Source organism: Triticum urartu, chromosome 2A, assembly GCF_056163025.1.
Source record: "Triticum urartu cultivar PI428250 chromosome 2A, HENAU_Tu73, whole genome shotgun sequence".
Lineage (NCBI taxonomy): Eukaryota > Viridiplantae > Streptophyta > Magnoliopsida > Poales > Poaceae > Triticum > Triticum urartu.
The window spans coordinates 665,704,330-665,723,129 of record NC_141874.1 but is presented as its reverse complement, the minus strand read 5'-3'; the positions used below and the strand labels follow the sequence as shown (position 1 = coordinate 665,723,129).

Below are 18,800 nucleotides of genomic sequence, written 5' to 3'. Positions count from 1 at the left end.
GTCATACAGCAAAAGGCAGGTGCAATTAAGTCCGCGAGGGAGAGGATAATCAAACTTCTCGTTGATGTACGAGTTGATGCGACACATCAAAGCACTGCACTCGATATATTTCAATAATTTTTGTTTACCAATGCATTAATTACAACGCATGCATGCATGCCGTGACTCTCCTTTTGATACTTGCTTTGTAATACCCCGGCCCAAGTCGAGAGATGGTTGTGCACGAGGAGGGCGAGATCATGCAGACCGAACAGGACCCGACGATGGAGCTCTCTAAGGTCTCGATGGACCTCACCGTGCTCCACTGCCCCTTGTGCCTCCGCCCCTTGACGCCTCCAGTGTATGAGGTACGAATACACCTCGTCCGTTCGGCTGATTGAGCAAATTGCATGTTTCTTGATTGATGTGATGTTCGATTGATTTCTGCAGTGCAAGGGAGGGCACCTGGCCAACGCGGACTGCCACGTCGAGCGCCCCGGGAACCAGCGGTAGTGCCAGAAGTGCAAGCGCGGCGGTGGCTTCGACGTGCGGAACACGGCGGTGGACTCCGTCCTTTCACCGGTGAGGGTGGAGTGCCCGCACGAAGGCTGTGGGCTCTACGTCACTTACCACAAGCTCGCCAATCACCAGAGCGTGTGTCCGCTCGCGCCCTGCAAATGCCCTGTGCCCGTTTGCGGCTACGAAGGCCCACCGCCGGCGCTCTACCACCACATCAGCAGCGCGCATCCCATGCCCGTGCACAGGATCCAGTACGGCATGGTGCTCCCGCTGCAAGTGCCACTGTCGGAGCCACGACTCTTGCTGTTCGCGGAGGAGGACCGCCGCGCGTTTTTCTTGGTCGGCGGCGTGCTCGACATCAGCGTGCATATCACTGTGTCGGTCGTCGGAATCAGAGCGGTGGCGTCCCCACTGCCGCACTACGTGGCCAAGCTGTGGGCGAACGGCCCGCCGGGGGAGCCCGAAGGCACGACCGACGCCGTCGAGGTGGAAATGGAGGTGACAAGCGGCAAGGATCCCGACGACGTTGACGTGCAGGAGCTGACCTTCTTGATAGTTCCGCCCAAGCTGCTGGCCGGGGCTAAGCTTGTGTCCCTCCACTTTTAGATTGACAAGCTCACATCCTAAATGTTTCTACAATGTCTTATGTTTATCTTAGTAGTATGCTAATATAGGGATTACCTTGCTCTACTTTAGCTTAAGAAATGGTGGGTTTTGGTGGCGATGCAGCAATTACTTCGACATCAGATCAGTAATTTCCAACAGTCGAACGGATATTTTGTGTCTGTTGGATATAAAGTTCCTTTGGGTAAGAAGTACTCAAAAAATTATGTTTATCAATGCATTAATTGCAATGCATGCATGCATAATGTACATGCATTGGTCAATTTTCTCTTAATACTTGCATGCAATGATTTAATGCACCTTGGAATCTGAACATGTGTTGGGGAACAACCAAATTGAGCCTTATAAAATGGAAAAAACTAAAATTTTGAGATAAGCCCTATAAAACCGGAAAGGAGGGAGTGAAAAAGAAGTACTCCATCCGGGAATAGTGCCGCACTTCGAAACTAGAACCGTCAATAAATTTTGAGCTTGCGTCTCGTCACATTCCAAATTACTCCACGCTATATTGAATTGCAAACCTGTTCACACCGATCACAACCTAAACGGTTTCGCACTTAGGAGCGTACTAGTACTCGGTTATAAGTACTAGTATGCGAAGATGACTGCACATTCCTCCTCAACTCCTCATCCACAAAAACAGACAAGCCATTCAGCATCCTTCCCTTGCGTCTGCCATGGCCAGCGTGAGTTCTGGGTCGAGAGATTGCCACCAGGGAGAGGCGAGCATGGAAGCGGAAGCACGAGAGATGTCCCGCCTCGCTGTGAGAGCAGCCGACATGTCCCGCCACACAGAAGTAGCAGCACGGAGGTCCCGCCGCGCCGCTGAAGCAGCACGGAGGTCCCGCCGCGCCATCGATGCAGCAGACTGGTCCGGCCGTGCCGCGGAAGTAGCAGAGCTGTCCCGCCGCACCGCGGCGGCCTGGGAAAATTTCTCGCGGGCAGCGAACGACTGTTACAGGCGCATGCATGTGATCGTCCATAGCCAGATGGATCAGATCTCCGGCTGTGCGAGGTTGCAGGACGACATGAAAGCCTCGTTTGAATAGGATATCGACGTACTAAAGGGAGGGCAATGAGAGGCTCCGGGCCGAGCACGACCTGCTGAGGGAGAAGATCGTCCGAAGTGCAGACCAGCAGGAGGAGACCACTGCCTTGTTGAAAAGGACCGGCGTCATCGTCAAGAAACTTATGGACGAGAATGACATGCTCTGCAACGAGCGCCAAAGGCTGGTGGAGGAATCCGTGGATGTTCTCAAGCAGCGTATTGAGGACACGAAAGAGCTCATCGCCGCTCGCCGTGGAGACTAGTTCCCGCGGCCTGCAGCAACGCATCAAGAAAGTAGAGATCAGCGAGCCAGATCCTTGTCTTCCTTCTTCTTTTGCCCTTGTGTATTTCGGGCGTAGCCGCATGTGGCTTTTTTAATTATCTTTCTAATTATGTAAGACAATTAATCGTCCTTATCTTTCTATGGAAGATCAATGTTGCGAGGCTGGAATGAAGAAAACTCTTGTTGTGGTGACCCTGGAGTTGTTGTTCTTCTAGTTGCTGCTAGGCTTCCTTCAATTTCCTGGTTTCTTTTGATGTAATAATCGGTTTAGGACGTGGATTGTGTCGTCGGTTGTGAAATGTTGGGTTCTAGCACGGATGTTTGGCCTTTGTTGGCCTCTTGGGATGTTGCGATTTCAATCTGGTAGCTTTTAGTCCTTCGTGTTAGGCTGGAGTTGTGCTCAACTTCTTGTGAATTGTGGTGGTTTTAAGTAATGAAAATCAGAAGGGGCAAGCCCTTCTTTGATCAAAAAAAAATTCATCGTCCTTATATATTCATCAGTCTTGCTATAAGTCGCAATAGATGCTATATAGGTCCGTCAGATCTTACATCAAGATCTGTGCTTTCAGATTTTCTTTTTTCTCTCTTAAATCTCAGTCGAGTGAGACATAGCCATGCCATTAAACAGAGGCTCGGGCGCCATTAATGGAGACCTTCAGAGAGAGGTGGACGGCAGATGGAGGTCAAAGGGCTCTCCTCCCGATAAGCACATGCAGGGGTCTGATCGCACGCCTCTCGTACTCAAATAGCTACCCTGCACGGCGCCTCCTAGCTAATAAAAAATGGGGACGCGTGGCGGCACGTAAATGGTACTAGTAAGTAGAACGCCCACGGTTTCAATAATACTTGTGTTTCCGATTGTAACGTGACAGCACTTGTTCCAAAATGACTTTGTTGATTGTTAATGTGTGCGCCTTCGCAAATCGGACTGCAAATTTACCACAGCATATTGGTGCCATGTCATGGCACCAAGCCAAGTTTCATTATTTTCCTGCGTGTTTTGGATTTACAGGAATTACAAAACTAAGTTTCTCAATGTTTCCAACCCAGCCACGACGCCCAGAATTTGTAATTTCATTACCATTTCTTGCATGGAACCTATAAATTTACCCGAGGACACACATGTGATTTTTCAACCAACTTTGGTGCACTGGAACATGTGCTTGTATTTCAAATTTGAATTATGCACACAAAGGTGACACGTTCCCTCCCAGAACCACGAGCCTTCTTGAGAGAAGCTCCGATTTGCAAGAAGCTTATACCACAATTTGTTCCTATTTGGCCAATTTTTTTTACCACGGCATGGTACTACCATGACATGACACCATGCCAAGATTCATGATTTTAAAACCAAGTTTCTCAATGTTCTCGACCGAGCCACGATGCCCAAATGTTTGAATTTTATTCTCATTTTTTGCATGGGACCTACTCCCTCCTTCCATCTATATAGGGCCTAATGTGTTTTTCAAGATAGCCTTTGACTATTGACAAGATTAATAGCACATGAGATGTATACTATGAAAATTATATTATTGGAAGCTCCTTTGACATACAAATTTGAAGGTATGCTTTGTGTAAGTTGCATGTCATATATTATTGCTCTAACGTTTGGTCAAAGTTAGCCTCGAAAAACGTATTAGGACCTATATAGATGGAAGGAGGGAGTAGAAATTCACCTGAGGACACAAATGTGATTTTTCAACCAACTTTGGTGCATAGGAGCATGTGCTTGTAGTTCAAATTTGAATTATGCACATTAAATGACCAAAAAATCAATTAATGTGTAAATAAGGCCAAACGAAGCCAGAATAATTCCAAAATTTAACAGGGCACTCATGTAGTTATATGTTGCTATTGTAAATAAACTCAAGGGGGACAACATATATCGTTTCGCACTAAAAGGTGGCACGTTCCCTCCCAGAACCACGAGCCTTCTTGAGAGAAGCTTCGGTTTGTGTTGGGGATATTACTACTGGGCATGAACTGGCCTATCTGGGACGGGTTAACTTCATCAGTAGTTCAAGAGTGTTAAAGCCCAAGAAGACAAATGAGGGCCTAAGGCCCGTAGTCGGTTTAAGACTTGTAGCCGTAAACCGGCATTTGTATATAAACTTGTACTGTAAGTTAGGAATAAGGAGAGACCAACCCGGATACGAATATGAACCGGTGTTGGGACTATGTGAACTGACGAGCGTCACCCGTGTATATAAGGGGACGACCCGGTGGCGGTTCAAGGAAAACAGACAACAACTCGAGACTTAGGCGAAGCTTGTTTTCTCCCTAGTCCTCGAAACCTCATCAATTCCATCACAACTAGATGTAGGTTTTTACCTTCATCGAAGGGGCCAAACTAGTATAAACTCTTTGCGTCCCTGTGTCCGCTTTAACCCCTTCAAGCTAACCCGTCGTGATGGCTCCATGACTAAGTCCTTTCAAGAGGACATTTGCCGTGACAAAACCACGATAGTTGGCGCCCACTGTGGGGCTATCGCACGATGGTTTCAAGTTCTTGGAGGGCAGCTTCGAAGGACTCAAGGGCTACGCTGTTGGCCGGATGACTAAGAGTCATCGCGACAAGCTCTACATCAATGATGCAGGATGGGGGCCCGAGGCTGGCTCAATCGAGTACGGGTACCGAGTCCCCTTTGGTGGCATACACGTCTTCATTGGCAAGATCGGTGAACCGGGCCCTGAGCCGGACATCTGCACCGACCTCGTCGAAACGACTCAGCGTGCGCGTTCTACCCAGGTTAAACCGGCCGTGAAGCGTGCCTTCGTGGGAGTCATCCATGGAGGATGTTATGAGGATGGATCGGAATCCGGTGGCGAGACCGTCATTTACTCCGGCGACGAGTCATCAATTGGAGAAACCGAATCTTTGTGTTAGCTACAAGATGGCCGGATAGGGGGCTGTTCCGATGGCGACAGTATTCCGGAACCCTCTGATCTACCCAACCGGGTTGGAATATTCATGGCCAGTACACAAGCGGTGCTTCATTCTTCGTCTGCAGCAGCAATAATCTCCGGGTCAGTAGCGGCGACGGCTGCCGGGGCCGGAGGCTCTGTGTGCCCGCCGGCTCAAGTTTTGTCAGATCTGTTTGATACGTTGGCTACGCTTATGGCAGAGGCTAACCCGGCGGATCAGGACGCCCACAACGCGGAAATTGCAGAGGGAAAGGAACAGATCACTCAGGCCAAGGCCGACCTAGCAGCTGAAGATACTAGGATGACCGCAGAGCGGGCCGCTTTGGATGCGCAGGCCTATAGGCTTATGCTGGATCAGAACGCGTCACATGAAGTCATGAAGAGGAAGTATCGATCTCGTTTGCCTCCGGTCTTCAAGGCCAGAGACCTCTTTAACACCCCAGGTGCGGGAACCAGTAATCTGCCGGTGGTAAACCGGGCGGAAGCACCTGGGACGGGCGCACCGGTTCAGCCACGTTTGACGGATCCGCCTCGTCAGAACGTTACTGTGCCTCAGGCTATCCCGACACCTCCGGCTCGCTACTCCAACCCGATGGACAACCTTCACAATTGAAGGTGACTCACCGCAGGCGGTGGAAACACGCCGGGTTAAGGAGCTTCTTCGAACATCATTGATCCAACAGGAATCATACTCGTACAGCCGTGATCGAATTCACTCCACCCCTCGCCCAAGCCAGAGCTATAGCAGGCGTATGGATGAACCGACTGTGTCAAGTAATGCATGAAACCGTGCAGCACCTCGCGGTAACAACCCGGCGGGTGGCGTTGAGGACGCTCAGGAAGTGGTAGACCGGGCCCGAGCGCGCAGGAAGGCGGAGTTAGCAGCACAGTATCAGGCTCGTCATCTTACGCCGGTTCGCCCAACGACCTCGGTCGAGCCTGGCGTTTCTTCCAGTTCTTTGTGGGTGCCTTGTCTTGTCCCCGCTTTACGCAACGTGCGCCCGCCAAAAGATTTCAAGGGCCCGCGCAAGGTGCCGAATTACACTGCAGATTAACCTCCAGAGACATGGATAGAGAGCTATGAGATGGCCATGGAGATGCTGGATGTGGACGATGTGGCGTGTGCAAAGTACTTCACCATGATGCTCGAAGGAATGGCCCGTACTTGGTTAAAAAGTCTACCGGCCAACTCTATCAGTTCATGGGCCCAATTGCGAGCCCGGTTTATCAGTAATTTTAAAGATACATGTAAGCAACCTATGTCCATAGTGGACTTAGCAGCCTGTGTCCAGGAGGAAGGAGAATCGACGACCCGTTGGGTACGCCGGGTCTCACAAATTTTGCATTCATCAGATCGCATCAACGCTAATACTGCAGTTATAACTCTGGAAGGCAACTGCCGGTTTGGGCCTCTAAAATTGAAGTTGGGACGGATGAAGTGCCATTGCAATGATATAGGGACCCTCATGGCTGCATTAGTGAAGTATGTTGATTCTGATAGTACCAAGGATCCCGAATCTGATGATGACAAGATAGGGAAGGGAAAGAAGAACGGCAACTCCAAAGGGCAGCAGCATAACCCGGCAGGTCACGGAAACGGAGGCAAGCATAAAGCGGATAACAGCATGGACTTTGTGGCTAATACCAGTGCGTAGGACAAGGGCCAGCGATGCAAGGGTAAACTGCCGAATCGCGGTGGAGCGCCTAACCCCAACCCGGACCGTCTAAACTATCTGTTAAATCAGCCCTGTCTAACGCATGGGACGAAGGAGGTGCCAGCCAACCACCTTTGGAAGGATTGCTACATTATGCAGGAGTTCAAGAATTCCAATGCTTTCCGGTATGATCACGGGTCAGGTGGTGGTTCAGGATCCGGGCCGGGTTACGGCGGAGGAAATTCCAGTTCAGGCTTCAATGGTAACCAGGGCGGACATAACAATCAAAATAATCAGAACAACCAGGGTGGTTATAACCAGCAGCAGCAGCAGACGGTCTATCAGAGCAACCTAAAGCAGTTGAATAGTGGTCAATACCATGTCTTCACCACTAGTTTGGACAAGCGAGACCGGAAGGTTCAAAAGTGGGCTGTAAACTCCGTTGATACGGCCGTGCCCCGATATCTACGCTGGTCTGAACAGCCAATCGTATGGAGCAGAGAGGATCACCCTCCCCGGGTTGATAATCCGGATCAGCTAGCATTGGTGGTGGCGCCTCAGGTGGGAGGTTATAAGTTCACCAAGGTAATCATGGATGGAGGGAGCAGCATTAATATCTTATACTATGAGACCTTCCGTCGTATGGGACTAACAGATAAAAATCTTAAACCGTCCAATACGGTATTCCATGGTGTGGTGCCTGGTAAGTCAGCATATCCTGTTGGCAAGATAGCTCTGGAAGTGGCCTTTGGCGATGATCACGATTCCAGGTCGGAGACATTGACCTTTGAGGTGGTAAAAATCCAGAGTCCATATCACGCCCTGTTTGGGCGACTGGCTTATGCCAAGTTTATGGCACGACCCTGTTATGTGTATTTGCAGCTCAAAATGCCGGGTCACAAGGGGACAGTAACGGTTCATGGAAGCCGCAAGGTCGCTTTGGAGTGTGAGGAAGGTGATGCGGCTTACGCAGAGTCGGTTTGTGCCATAGAGAAGCTGAAATACTATAAGGACAATGTTGATCCGGCAGACATGACTCCGTTGAAGAAACCAACCACGGAGCATGATCCGGCCCCAAAGTTCAAATCGGGAGCTGAAACTAAGCTTGTTGACTTCGTACCTGGCGATTCGTCCAAGCAGTTCAGCATCAGTGTCAACTTGGTTCCGAAATAGGAAGGCGCGCTCATCGAGTTCATCCATGAGAATTGGGACATTTTTGCATGGAAGCCTTCTGACATGTCAGGTGTACCAAGGCAATTCGCTGAGCACACTCTTAATGTGGATCCTAAGTACAAACCGGTGAAACAGTTCCTCCGCCGGTTTAACGAAGAAAGATGCAAAGCTATTGGAGAAGAAGTAGCCAGGCTCTTGGCAGCTGGCTTTATCGTTGAAGTTTTCCATCCTGAATGGCTGGCTAATCCAGTGCTGGTCCTTAAGAAAAATGGCACCTGGCGCATGTGTGTGTGGATTACACAGATCTTAACAAGGCCTGTCCAGCAGATACTTTTGCCCTCCCCCGTATTGATCAAATTATTGATGCTACGGCGGGTTGTGAGCGTCTAAGTTTTCTGGATGCATATTATGGTTATCATCAGATTAAGATGGCGGTTAAGGACCAGGAGAAGACAGCGTTCATAACTCCCTTTGGAGCCTTCTGCTATGTATCTATGCCCTTTGGGCTCACAAGTGCTCAGGCAACTTATCAACGGTGTGTACATAATTGCCTTCATAAACAGATTGGCCATAATGTGCATGCCTATATGGATGATATCGTGGTTAAGTCAAGGGAGAAGGAGACTCTGGTTGACGATTTGAAGGAAACCTTTGATAACCTAAGGACGTATAAGATGATGCTCAATCCGGCCAAGTGTGTCTTTGGTGTACCGGCAGGCAAGTTATTGGGTTTTCTTGTGTCCAATAGGGGAATTGAAGCTAATCCAGAGAAGATCACAGCAATCACCTCCCTGGCTAAACCGAAGTGTATCAATGATGTTCAACGCTTGGCGGGCCGGATTGCCGCGTTGAGTCGGTTTATCAGTCGCCTTGCTGAGAAGGCGATCCCTTTGTATCAGATGTTAAAGAAGACGGATCAATTCATGTGGAATTCTGCTGCTGATAAAGCGTTTGAGGACTTAAAGCGGCAGTTGGCCAATCCGCCTGTGCTCGCCGCTCCAATTGACAAGGAGCCATTGCTGCTATATATTGCCGCTAATGCTCGTGCAGACAGTGTAGCTATTGTGGTGGAGCGAATGGAGGCAGGCAAGGAGCATCCGGTTCAGCGTCCGGTTTACTATATCAGTGAGGTGCTTATTGAGTCCAAGCAAAGGTATCCGCATTCGCAGAAGCTGGTGTATGGAGTTTTTATGGCAAGCCGGAAGCTTAAGCAGTACTTCCAGGGACACCCCATCACAGTGGTCAGTTCTGCTCCCTTGGGAGATATAATCCAGAACCGGGAAGCGACTGGCCGGATTGCCAAGTGGGCCATAGAGCTTGGGCCGCACGGATTGAAATACGTGCCTCGAACGGCGGACAAGTCTCAAGCACTTGTTGATTTCATCAATGATTGGACAGAACTGCAAGCACCTGAAGAAAAGCCGGATCACACATATTGGACTATCCATTTTGATGGGTCCAGGCAATTGGAGGGCTCGGGGGCTGGAGTCGTGTTAACTTCCCCACGAGGTGATAAGTTTTGTTACGTTCTCCGCTTAATGTGCCCTTGTACTAACAATGTAGCTGAGTATGAAGCCTTACTCCATGGTCTCCGGATGGCTAAGGAAATGAATCTAAGCCGTGTTAAGTGCTTCGGTGACTCGGACCTAGTGGCTCAACAGGTGTCTGGCACTTGGGATTCCAAGGACCCACTCATGGCAGCATATCATCGTGAGGTGGATATTGTTGCAGGTCACTTCAAGGGTTATCAGGTGGACCACGTGGACCGCCGGAAGAATGAGGCGGCGCACTCTTTAAGCCGGTTGGGCTCTCAGTGCAAACCGGTCCCGCCCAATGTTTTCCTTGATGTGCTACACAACCCGTCGGTCAAGCTCCCTGGTGAAGAAGATTTGGCTATTCCTGATCCGGAGGCTCAATTGGTGGCGGCTCTTCATGTCATTCCGGATTGGCACTTCCTTACCTCGCGTACATGAACCGGGCGAGTTACCAGAGGATGAGACTCTAGCCCGGCAGATAATCCGGCGATCCAAGTCCATGACTATTGTCAATGGCGAGTTGCATCATTGCAGCGTGTCAGGGGCGTTTCAACGCTGTGTGTCTCCTGAGGAAGGCTGCGAAATCTTGCGTGAGATCCACGAAGGAGACTGTGGTCACCATGCCGGTTCAAAATCTTTGGTGGCTAAAGCGTTCCGCCATGGCTTCTATTGGTTAAATGCTCATGCTGATGCGGAAGATCTGGTCAAACGATGTGACGGTTGCCAAAAGTTCTCAAGACGTGCTCATGTGCCGGCTCAAGAATTGAGAATGATTCCAATCGCTTGGCCGTTTGCAACTTGGGGGCTGGATATGGTTGGACCTTTCAAAAGGTCCAAGGATAAGAAGACCCACCTTTTGGTGGCGGTTGACAAGTTTACAAAGTGGGTGGAAGCGGAACCCGTTAGCAAGTGTGATGCGGCCACGGCGGTTCAATTCATCAAGAAGGTGATTTTCCGGTTTGGTTTTCCACACAGCATCATCACTGATAATGGTACCAACTTGTCCAAGGGTGCTATGAAGGAGTTCTGTCAACGTGAGCACATCCGGCTTGACGTTTCATCAGTAGCCCACCCGCAGTCCAATGGCCAAGCAGAAAGGGCTAATCAAGAGATCTTGAGAGGCATCAAACCCCGGCTTATGGTTCCTTTGCAGAGAACGCCGGGTTGTTGGGTGGAAGAGTTACCATCTGTGTTATGGAGTATCAATACCACACCCAATAGATCAACAGGATACACGCCGTTCTTCATGGTCTACGGAGCGGAGGCGGTTCTCCCCAGTGATATCCGTCATGATTCACCTCGTGTGGCAGCTTATGTTGAAGCGGACAATGAAGTAGCACGGCAAGATGCTTTGGACCTGTTGGACGAGGCGCGTGACATAGCAGCTGCTCGCTCAGCGATTTACCAACAGGATCTTCGTCGTTATCACAGCCGCCGGGTCAGAACCAGAGCCTTTCAAGAAGGAGACTTGGTGCTTCGGCTCATCCAAGACTAGACTGATATGCATAAACTATCCCCACCTTGGGAGGGACCTTTCGTGGTCAGCAAGAATCTGCACAACGGGTCATACTATCTGATCAATATTCGAGAGCATAAAGACTCACGTACATCAGAGGAGGAGACCAACAGGCCGTGGAACATAGCTCATCTTCGGCCTTACTATACCTGAGCCATCAGCTCTACTTATGTACATATTCTGACAATGTATATACTATGATTAATACAATAAACCAGAGCCTCAGTTAAAGCGGGGTCTCTGTTCTTTTTACATCATGTGTGGTTACATGGAGTTATTCTGTCTTAAAGCGGCCTCCAGTTTACCCCTTGAGTCAGCTTTTCAAAGCTTCATGTTATATCACTTGGGGGCTTGTTCGTGTCCGAACCAATGCAACACCTTTTTGATAGGCGAAAGCCACTAGATCACTTGGGGACTTGGTCACGTCTGAACCAGTCACCCCTCTTGATCGGCCTAAGGCCACAGAATCACTTGGGGGCTTGGTCGAACCCGAACCATTGCCACGCCTCTTGATTGGCATAATGCCACTGTTTCATTTGGGGACCTGGCTGACTTGAACCATAGCTACGCCTATTGGGAGCTTGGTCATGTCCGACCATGGTAACGCCATTTGATCGGCTCAATAAGCCTTCTTTTTGCAAACGGTTTTATCATTGCCTTTGCTTCAAATTTTCTTCGATAGATGTTTCTTTTATTTTAGTTGCGTTTTTTAAACCGGCAAAGTTCTTAAACCGGTTCAACTGTCAATTGACGGAACACGGTCCATTTTTAATCCGGAGACTATTTGCCCAGTTTGATTTTTGTTAAACATCCTATTGCGGAGTAATGCGGTGTTTATTATAACCCAGCATGGTTTACATGATAAACCAGCATTATGTATATACAGGAGCTGCTATCTCCTCCAACAGTGTGGGTTTATAAACCTCCGCTTCAAGATTGGCCAAGCCAGCTTCATGCCCAACGATGGCAGGTATTATGTATCACAAAAATTTGATCGTATACTTCAATTTCAGATATTTTGATGTTATATATACAGACATTATAATCCGCCTGACGGTACAACTGCGGTGGCATTTTAAGAATTTTTGATTGCAGAAAATACTTTGGAGATTGATCATCCAAAGGAAGCACAGGTTGCAGTACTTGTGCACGAAGGCATATCAAAATTAAGAGTATTGGCTAGCCTATTACAAGGCAGCATGGTGCCCAAATAAGATCATTGTTTTTCTGCAGAATATAAAAGGGCAGCAATTTAAACCGGCCGCCGGTTTAGGCTTGGTCACCAGCCTAGCCTGATGGTTGCGGGTCATCTCGCGCCGCTTCAACCTCTGCTTCCCTACCCAGCGGCTGGAAATCAACAGTTGTCCAGTCGATTCCCGTTAATGCTTGAAAGACAGCTTCATCATTGATCAGCAACGACGGTTCAATATCAGGAGCGTAAGTATGCTTACAGATTGGAGGGACAAGATTCTCCGCCTCAGGAATTGGTGCAGCCACTCGTTTGTTCTGATTATCATACTGGGCTTGATAATGAGATAAATCTGCCTCTTCAACCAGTTGACAAGCCAGAGGGCGCACTTCCCGGTGTACCGCTCTCAGATCCTCCTCATTGAACTCTGTGCCATCTTCTTTCAAGTGGGGATAGCCTTGAGCCGCTTCAACGGGATCAAAATCCGGCACCCATGCTTTGGCCCGGATTAAGGCATTGATAGCACCGGTTCGAGCAGCAGATTTCTTCAGCTCTTCAACCCGGGCAGGAAGCATTGACCGTCTCTTAAGAGTGTCCTGGATCAAGGTTGGCACCGGGTTGTTATGGGACGCAGTCGAGATAATCCGTTGTGCACCAGTATACAGTTGCTCTATCAGTGTGTAGGCGGCTTTCAACTTCTTCCGCACGTCCGACCCCAAGTGACCAATGCGTGTCCCTGTAAATATTGCTAAGGGTTAACAAACCGACAAATCCATAAGAAGGCAGAGTTACTACAGACATCAAGAAAGCTTACCAAAGATAGCAGCAGTGATGGCATGCACTTGCCGCTTTATACCGGTGAATTCATCTACCACTGGTTTAAGTGCAGCCTCGGCATTCTCAGCTCGCTTAGTTAAAGCAGCTTTCTTAGTGGCCCAATCCAACCGTTCTTTCTTAAAGCCCTCTTTAAGCTGTTCCATGACACTTAAAGCGCTGGTTAACTCCTCATTTGCTTTAGAGGTTTCAGCTTGTTGGGATTTCAGATTTTCTTGAAGATCGGCGGTTTGGCTTTCTCTCTTGTTCAGCTCAGCCTGCGTATACATGGTAATACGATTCAGATAACAGGAGCAAGAATTGAAGTACCAGCCACACAACAAGTTATGCCCTTGGTTCTTGTGGGCTAATGCATATTTGATCTCCATCCTACAAATTGTTCATAAAGTCCAAAGCTCAATACAAGTATTCAACTTGGCACTTGGGGGCTAATGGCTATTTGCTCAATTGGTACTGATGCTATAATTCTTATTACCTAAAGTCCCGGTTTAACTTCACCAAGTTGGACCGGCCCTTGGGGGCTACAGCGGCAAATTCAGAACACATTGAAGTTCGGATTAACAAAGTCCCGGTTTGAATGAAGATCCTAAACCGGCCCTTGGGGGCTAGGAGAGTCAACAGATTGAAACATACAAGCAGGAAAAAGCATATGGAAGTTACCTCATATTTTTCTTTCATCATGTTAACCAGATCGGCTTCATAATCATGGCTGGTATACAGCCGGTTCAGATAGCCGGAATGAAGATCTTGGGCATTTAGAGCAGCAGAAGTCGCCAGATCAGCGTTCCATTTACCTTTGCCAATAGCAGCAAATTCTTCTTTGGCAGAGTGCCTAGATAAAGCTACCGGGTTGCCTGGCTCTGTACGGCCAGTGCCAGTAAGGACAACTTCGTCATCCTTGGCATCGCCGGTTTGCACTGGGGCCGTCGGTTTATTAGAAGGCTTGGATGGACTGGTGGATCTCTCAATCCGGATGGGGCTTGTGGGCTGGTTAACAGGACCCGAGGTGTCAATAGGCCTCTCTTCAGTAATAAAGTTGTCATCTTGCGGTGGTGGGTCATTTGGCACATCTTCACGAATGGCCGCTTCAGAATCTGGTACTCTGTCCGGTTCAGGAACGGCATTCTCTTCGGCCGCTTTATCCAGGCGAGCCTTCTTGCTTGGGCTAGGCTTGTCCTTGAAAGGAATAACAAGGATCAATACATTATATATTATAAAGTAATACATCAGAAACATCATAAGAAATATGACTCACCCAAGCACCGTTTTGAGTGGTGGCAACTGGGTGGCTGATGACTCGCCAGACGATGAATGAGAGGTGCCCTGATAATCGGAGTCAGACGGTTTAAGAGGTTGACGAAAACAGCCCGCTTTAGGACAAGCATTGACAAGATAGTTAGAGACCTCTGAATGGCGTTTCCGAACCGGACTGTTCGGTAAACCGGCGGAGGTAACTACCTGGCCGCTGTGCCGGGTCGTGCGGCGAGCTTCGTGCTATTGTGTCTTCATAAGAAAGTTTGGATCCAAATGAGCAAGAGGATGAGAAAATTTAACTTTCCGGTTTGCACGACGGATTTTTAGCGAAGGCAAAGGGTTTGAATCGGAAGAGAGTGCAATTACCTCTACAGCTTCAGCATGACTGGCTTCGGCGTCATCCTGGCAATAATCATTATCAATAAGGCGTGTGAAAAATAAGCCAAGTGAATCAAGCTCTACCTCAAGGTCCGGATTACCCACGTCATCATCAGCTACCAGATCAGAAGATGCAGTGGTTTTCTTCTTGTGAGCAGGCCTCTTCACGACTTTAGTCTTTGGCCGGGTTGGTCTCTCTGGTTTCTCTGGTTTCTCTTGTGGAAGTTTCTTGCTCCAAAACGGATCATCACCCTGTTTGAGAGATGTTGATGTTAAATAATGAGTAAATTGAGCAAGGATAGATTCAATAAAAAGTTAACTATAAATCTTACAGCTGGCGGTTTGTTGGTGGCACAGAAGGGAAGCAAGCCGGTGCGAGCGCAGACGGCTTCCGGTTCATTTAACATTTTCTTCACAGCTTCTGTGACTTCATCGTCTGTGAGCTGGATGTTAACTTGTCGCAGTGGGTCATCGACACTGCCAGTATACTCGCACATCAAACCGGAGCACTGACTGAGGGGCAGTATGCTCCAAGATATCCAACAGCGAGCGAGATCAACTCCTGTTAAATCGTTAGCCATGAAGGCCCTGAGCTTGGATAGTTGAGGAGCATAGTTGCTTCTCTCCTTAGCAGTCAACCGTTGTGGAAAGGGATGCGTATTGCTAAGCTGCTCGGGACGAAAACCAGGCGAATGATTTTCTTCAGCAGGGGAGGTATCTTTGCAATAGAACCATGTTTGATTCCACTCTTTGGGATGGCTGTGCAGTTTGGTGTGAGGGTAAGTGACCTCTTTCCTTTTCTGAATCGCCACACCACCTAATTTCATATTGGAACCATCAGTAAACTCTGTGCGGCGGTTTAGATGGAAGCAGTCTCTGAACAATTCAACTGTGGGTTCCTCTTGAAAGAATACCTCACAGAGCACTTGGAAGTGACATATGTTGCTAACAGAGTTGGGGCCGGTGTCTTGTGGACGGAGTTGGAAATTGGCTAAGACATCCTGATAAAATTTTGAACCGGGAGGATTAAAGCCCCGGGCTAGATGATCTGCGAAAACAACGACCTCTCCCTCTTGAGGTGGGGGAGGACATTCTGTACCGGGGAGCCTCCAATGGATAGTTTCTTTGCTGCTTAAAGCTCCCGTTAAGACTAAATTGTTCAGCTGAGTCTCTGTTGCACTCGTATACTTGTTTGGCCATGGTACAATCTACAAAGCAGTAATTCCGGTTCAAGAATATGTTGAACAAATATATACTGGTGCATACATTGTTAACCCAGAGACAGTTATTTCTAAACCGGAGTTTTATGAAGCGGCAGTGCCTGGCTAAGGAATTCTGGCGGTTCAACAAGGGGACTAATGGTACATACCGGTTTGGTAATTTTTCTACACGGAGTTAAACCGCCTGATCTAAGCATTGAAACAGTTGAGATTGCGGATGCAGAAACAGATTTCACAAAATACTTCTACGGCGTTGGATATGAAGCATGTTCAGAAAAGAAGACAAATATTCAAAGGTTTAAAACAGAACAGTGCTGAATCAATGAGCAGAGATATAAATAGATCTATGGTTTTGAGGTATGAAAACTAAAGGCGCATACTAAAAACTACCGCTGTGCAGAGCAAGAATTCACAGATGCATCCAGGAGCTGTCATATGAGCATGAACCAGGCGATGAACACTAGAAGAATATGAAACCCTAGAAACAGATCTGTGTTGAAAAGGACAGAAGACTTACCGGAGTCGAGGAAGACGTGGAAGGTCGCCGCGGTGCTCTGGTACGTTCAGGTTGATGCAGCGGCCAAGGATGATGCAGAGGTTGACGGAGGCGGCGGAGCTCCATAGCTGGACGGCTTGAGGAAGATGAAGCAGAAGGGCACGAAGGGTAAAAAGGAAATGACCCCTCGGTCCTATTTATAAAGAAAGAGATATGTGTCAGGCGCGAGAATCAAGGGGCCACGAAACGGAGCTGTCGCCTCGATTATCGCAGATCTATTAAACAAGGAAGCATAATGGATAGCTTCGTTATGACAGATGATGTCACTCCGGTTTACAGCAATTAGAGAAGATGACATCATGGTGGTTTACCAATTTATGTGAAGATGTTGAAGATGAAGTTTTTGCTAAGGATTGACATGAACCCGTTCAAATCAATCTGGGGCCTAATGTTGGGGATATTACTACTGGGCGTGAACCGGCCTATCTGGGCCGGCTTAACTTCATCAGTAGTTCAAGAGTGTTAATGCCCAAGAAGATAGATGAGGGCCTAAGGCCCGTAGTTGGTTTAAGACTTGTAGCCGTAAACCGGCATTTGTATATAAACTTGTACTTTAAGTTAGGAATAAGGAGAGACCAACCCGGATACGAATATGAACCGGTGTTGGGACTCTGTGAACCGACGGGCGTCACCCGTGTATATAAGGGGACGACCCAGTGGCGGTTCAAGGACAACAGACAACAACTCGAGACTTAGGCGAAGCTTGTTTGCTCCCTAGTCCTCGAAACCTCATCAATTCCATCACAACTAGATGGAGGCTTTTACCTTCATCGAAGGGGCCGAACTAGTATAAACTCTTTGCGTCCCTGTGTCCACTTTAACCCCTTCAAGCTAACCCATCGCGATGGCTCCACGACTAAGTCCTTTCAAGAGGACATCTGTCGTGACAAAACCACGACAGTTTGCAAGAAGCTTATACCAAAATCTGTTCCTATTCGGCCATTTCTCTACCACAACATGGTAGTACCATGACATGACATCGATGCCATGTTTCACGATTTTCAGACGTGTTTTGGATTTACAAGAATTTTAAAACCAATTTTCTCAATGTTCTCGGCTGAGCAACGATGCCCAGATGTTTTAATTTTATTCTCATTTCTTGCATGGGACCTAGAAATTCACCTGAGGACACAAATGTGATTTTTCAACCAACTTTGGTGCACGAGAGCATGTGCTTGTAGTTCAAATTTGAATTATGCACATTAAATGACCAAAAACTCAATTAATGTGTAAATAAGGCCAAATGAAGCCGGAATAATTCCAAAATTTAACACGGCACTCATGTAGTTATATGTTGCCTTTGTAAATAAACTCAAGGGGGACAACGTATATCGTTTCACACTAAAAGGTGGCACATTCCCTCTCAGAACCACGAGCCTTCTTGAGAGAAGCTTCGGTTTGCAAGAAGCTTATACCAAAATCTGTTCCTATTCGGCCATTTTTTACCACAACATGGTAGTACCATGACATGACATCCATGCGAAGTTTCATGATTTTCAGACGTGTTTTGGATTCACAAGAATTTTAAAACCAAGTTTCTCAATGTTCTCGGCCGAGCCACGATGCCCAGATGTTTTAATTTTATTCTCATTTCTTGCATGGGACCTAGAAATTCACCCGACGACACAAATGTGATTTTTCAACCAACTTTGGTGCATGAGAACATGTGCTTGTAGTTCAAATTTGACTTATGCACATTAAATGACCAGAAACTCAATTAATGTATAAAAAATGACAAACGAACCCAGAATAATTCCAAAATTTAACAGGGCACTAATGTAGTTATATGTTGCCTTTGTTAAGAAACACAAGGAGGGGGGCAGCGTATATGGTTTCACACTCAAAGGTGGCACGTTCCCTCTTAGAACCACGAGCTTCCAAATCGGCCCAATTTTTACCACAACATGTTAGTGCCATGACATGACACCATGCTAGGTTTCATGATTTCCAGGCGAGTTTTGGATTTACATAAATTTAAAATCAAAGTTTCTCGATGTTCTCGGCCGAGTCATGACGCCCAGATGTTTGAATTTCATTCTCATTTCTTCCATGGTACCTAGAAATTCAACCAAGGACACACATGTGATTTTTCAACCCACTTTGGTGCACCGG

General features: G+C 47.8%; 1 protein-coding gene across 1 annotated transcript; it reads left to right on the top strand.

The window, feature by feature from the left end:
- The first annotated feature begins 729 nt into the window (after nucleotides 1–729).
- On the top strand, nucleotides 730–1,104 carry LOC147986535 (uncharacterized). The gene has a single exon (XM_087542044.1). The coding sequence runs from the start codon at nucleotides 730–732 to the stop codon at nucleotides 1,102–1,104; it is 375 nt and encodes a 124-aa protein (XP_087398170.1).
- The last annotated feature ends 17,696 nt before the right edge of the window (nucleotides 1,105–18,800 follow it).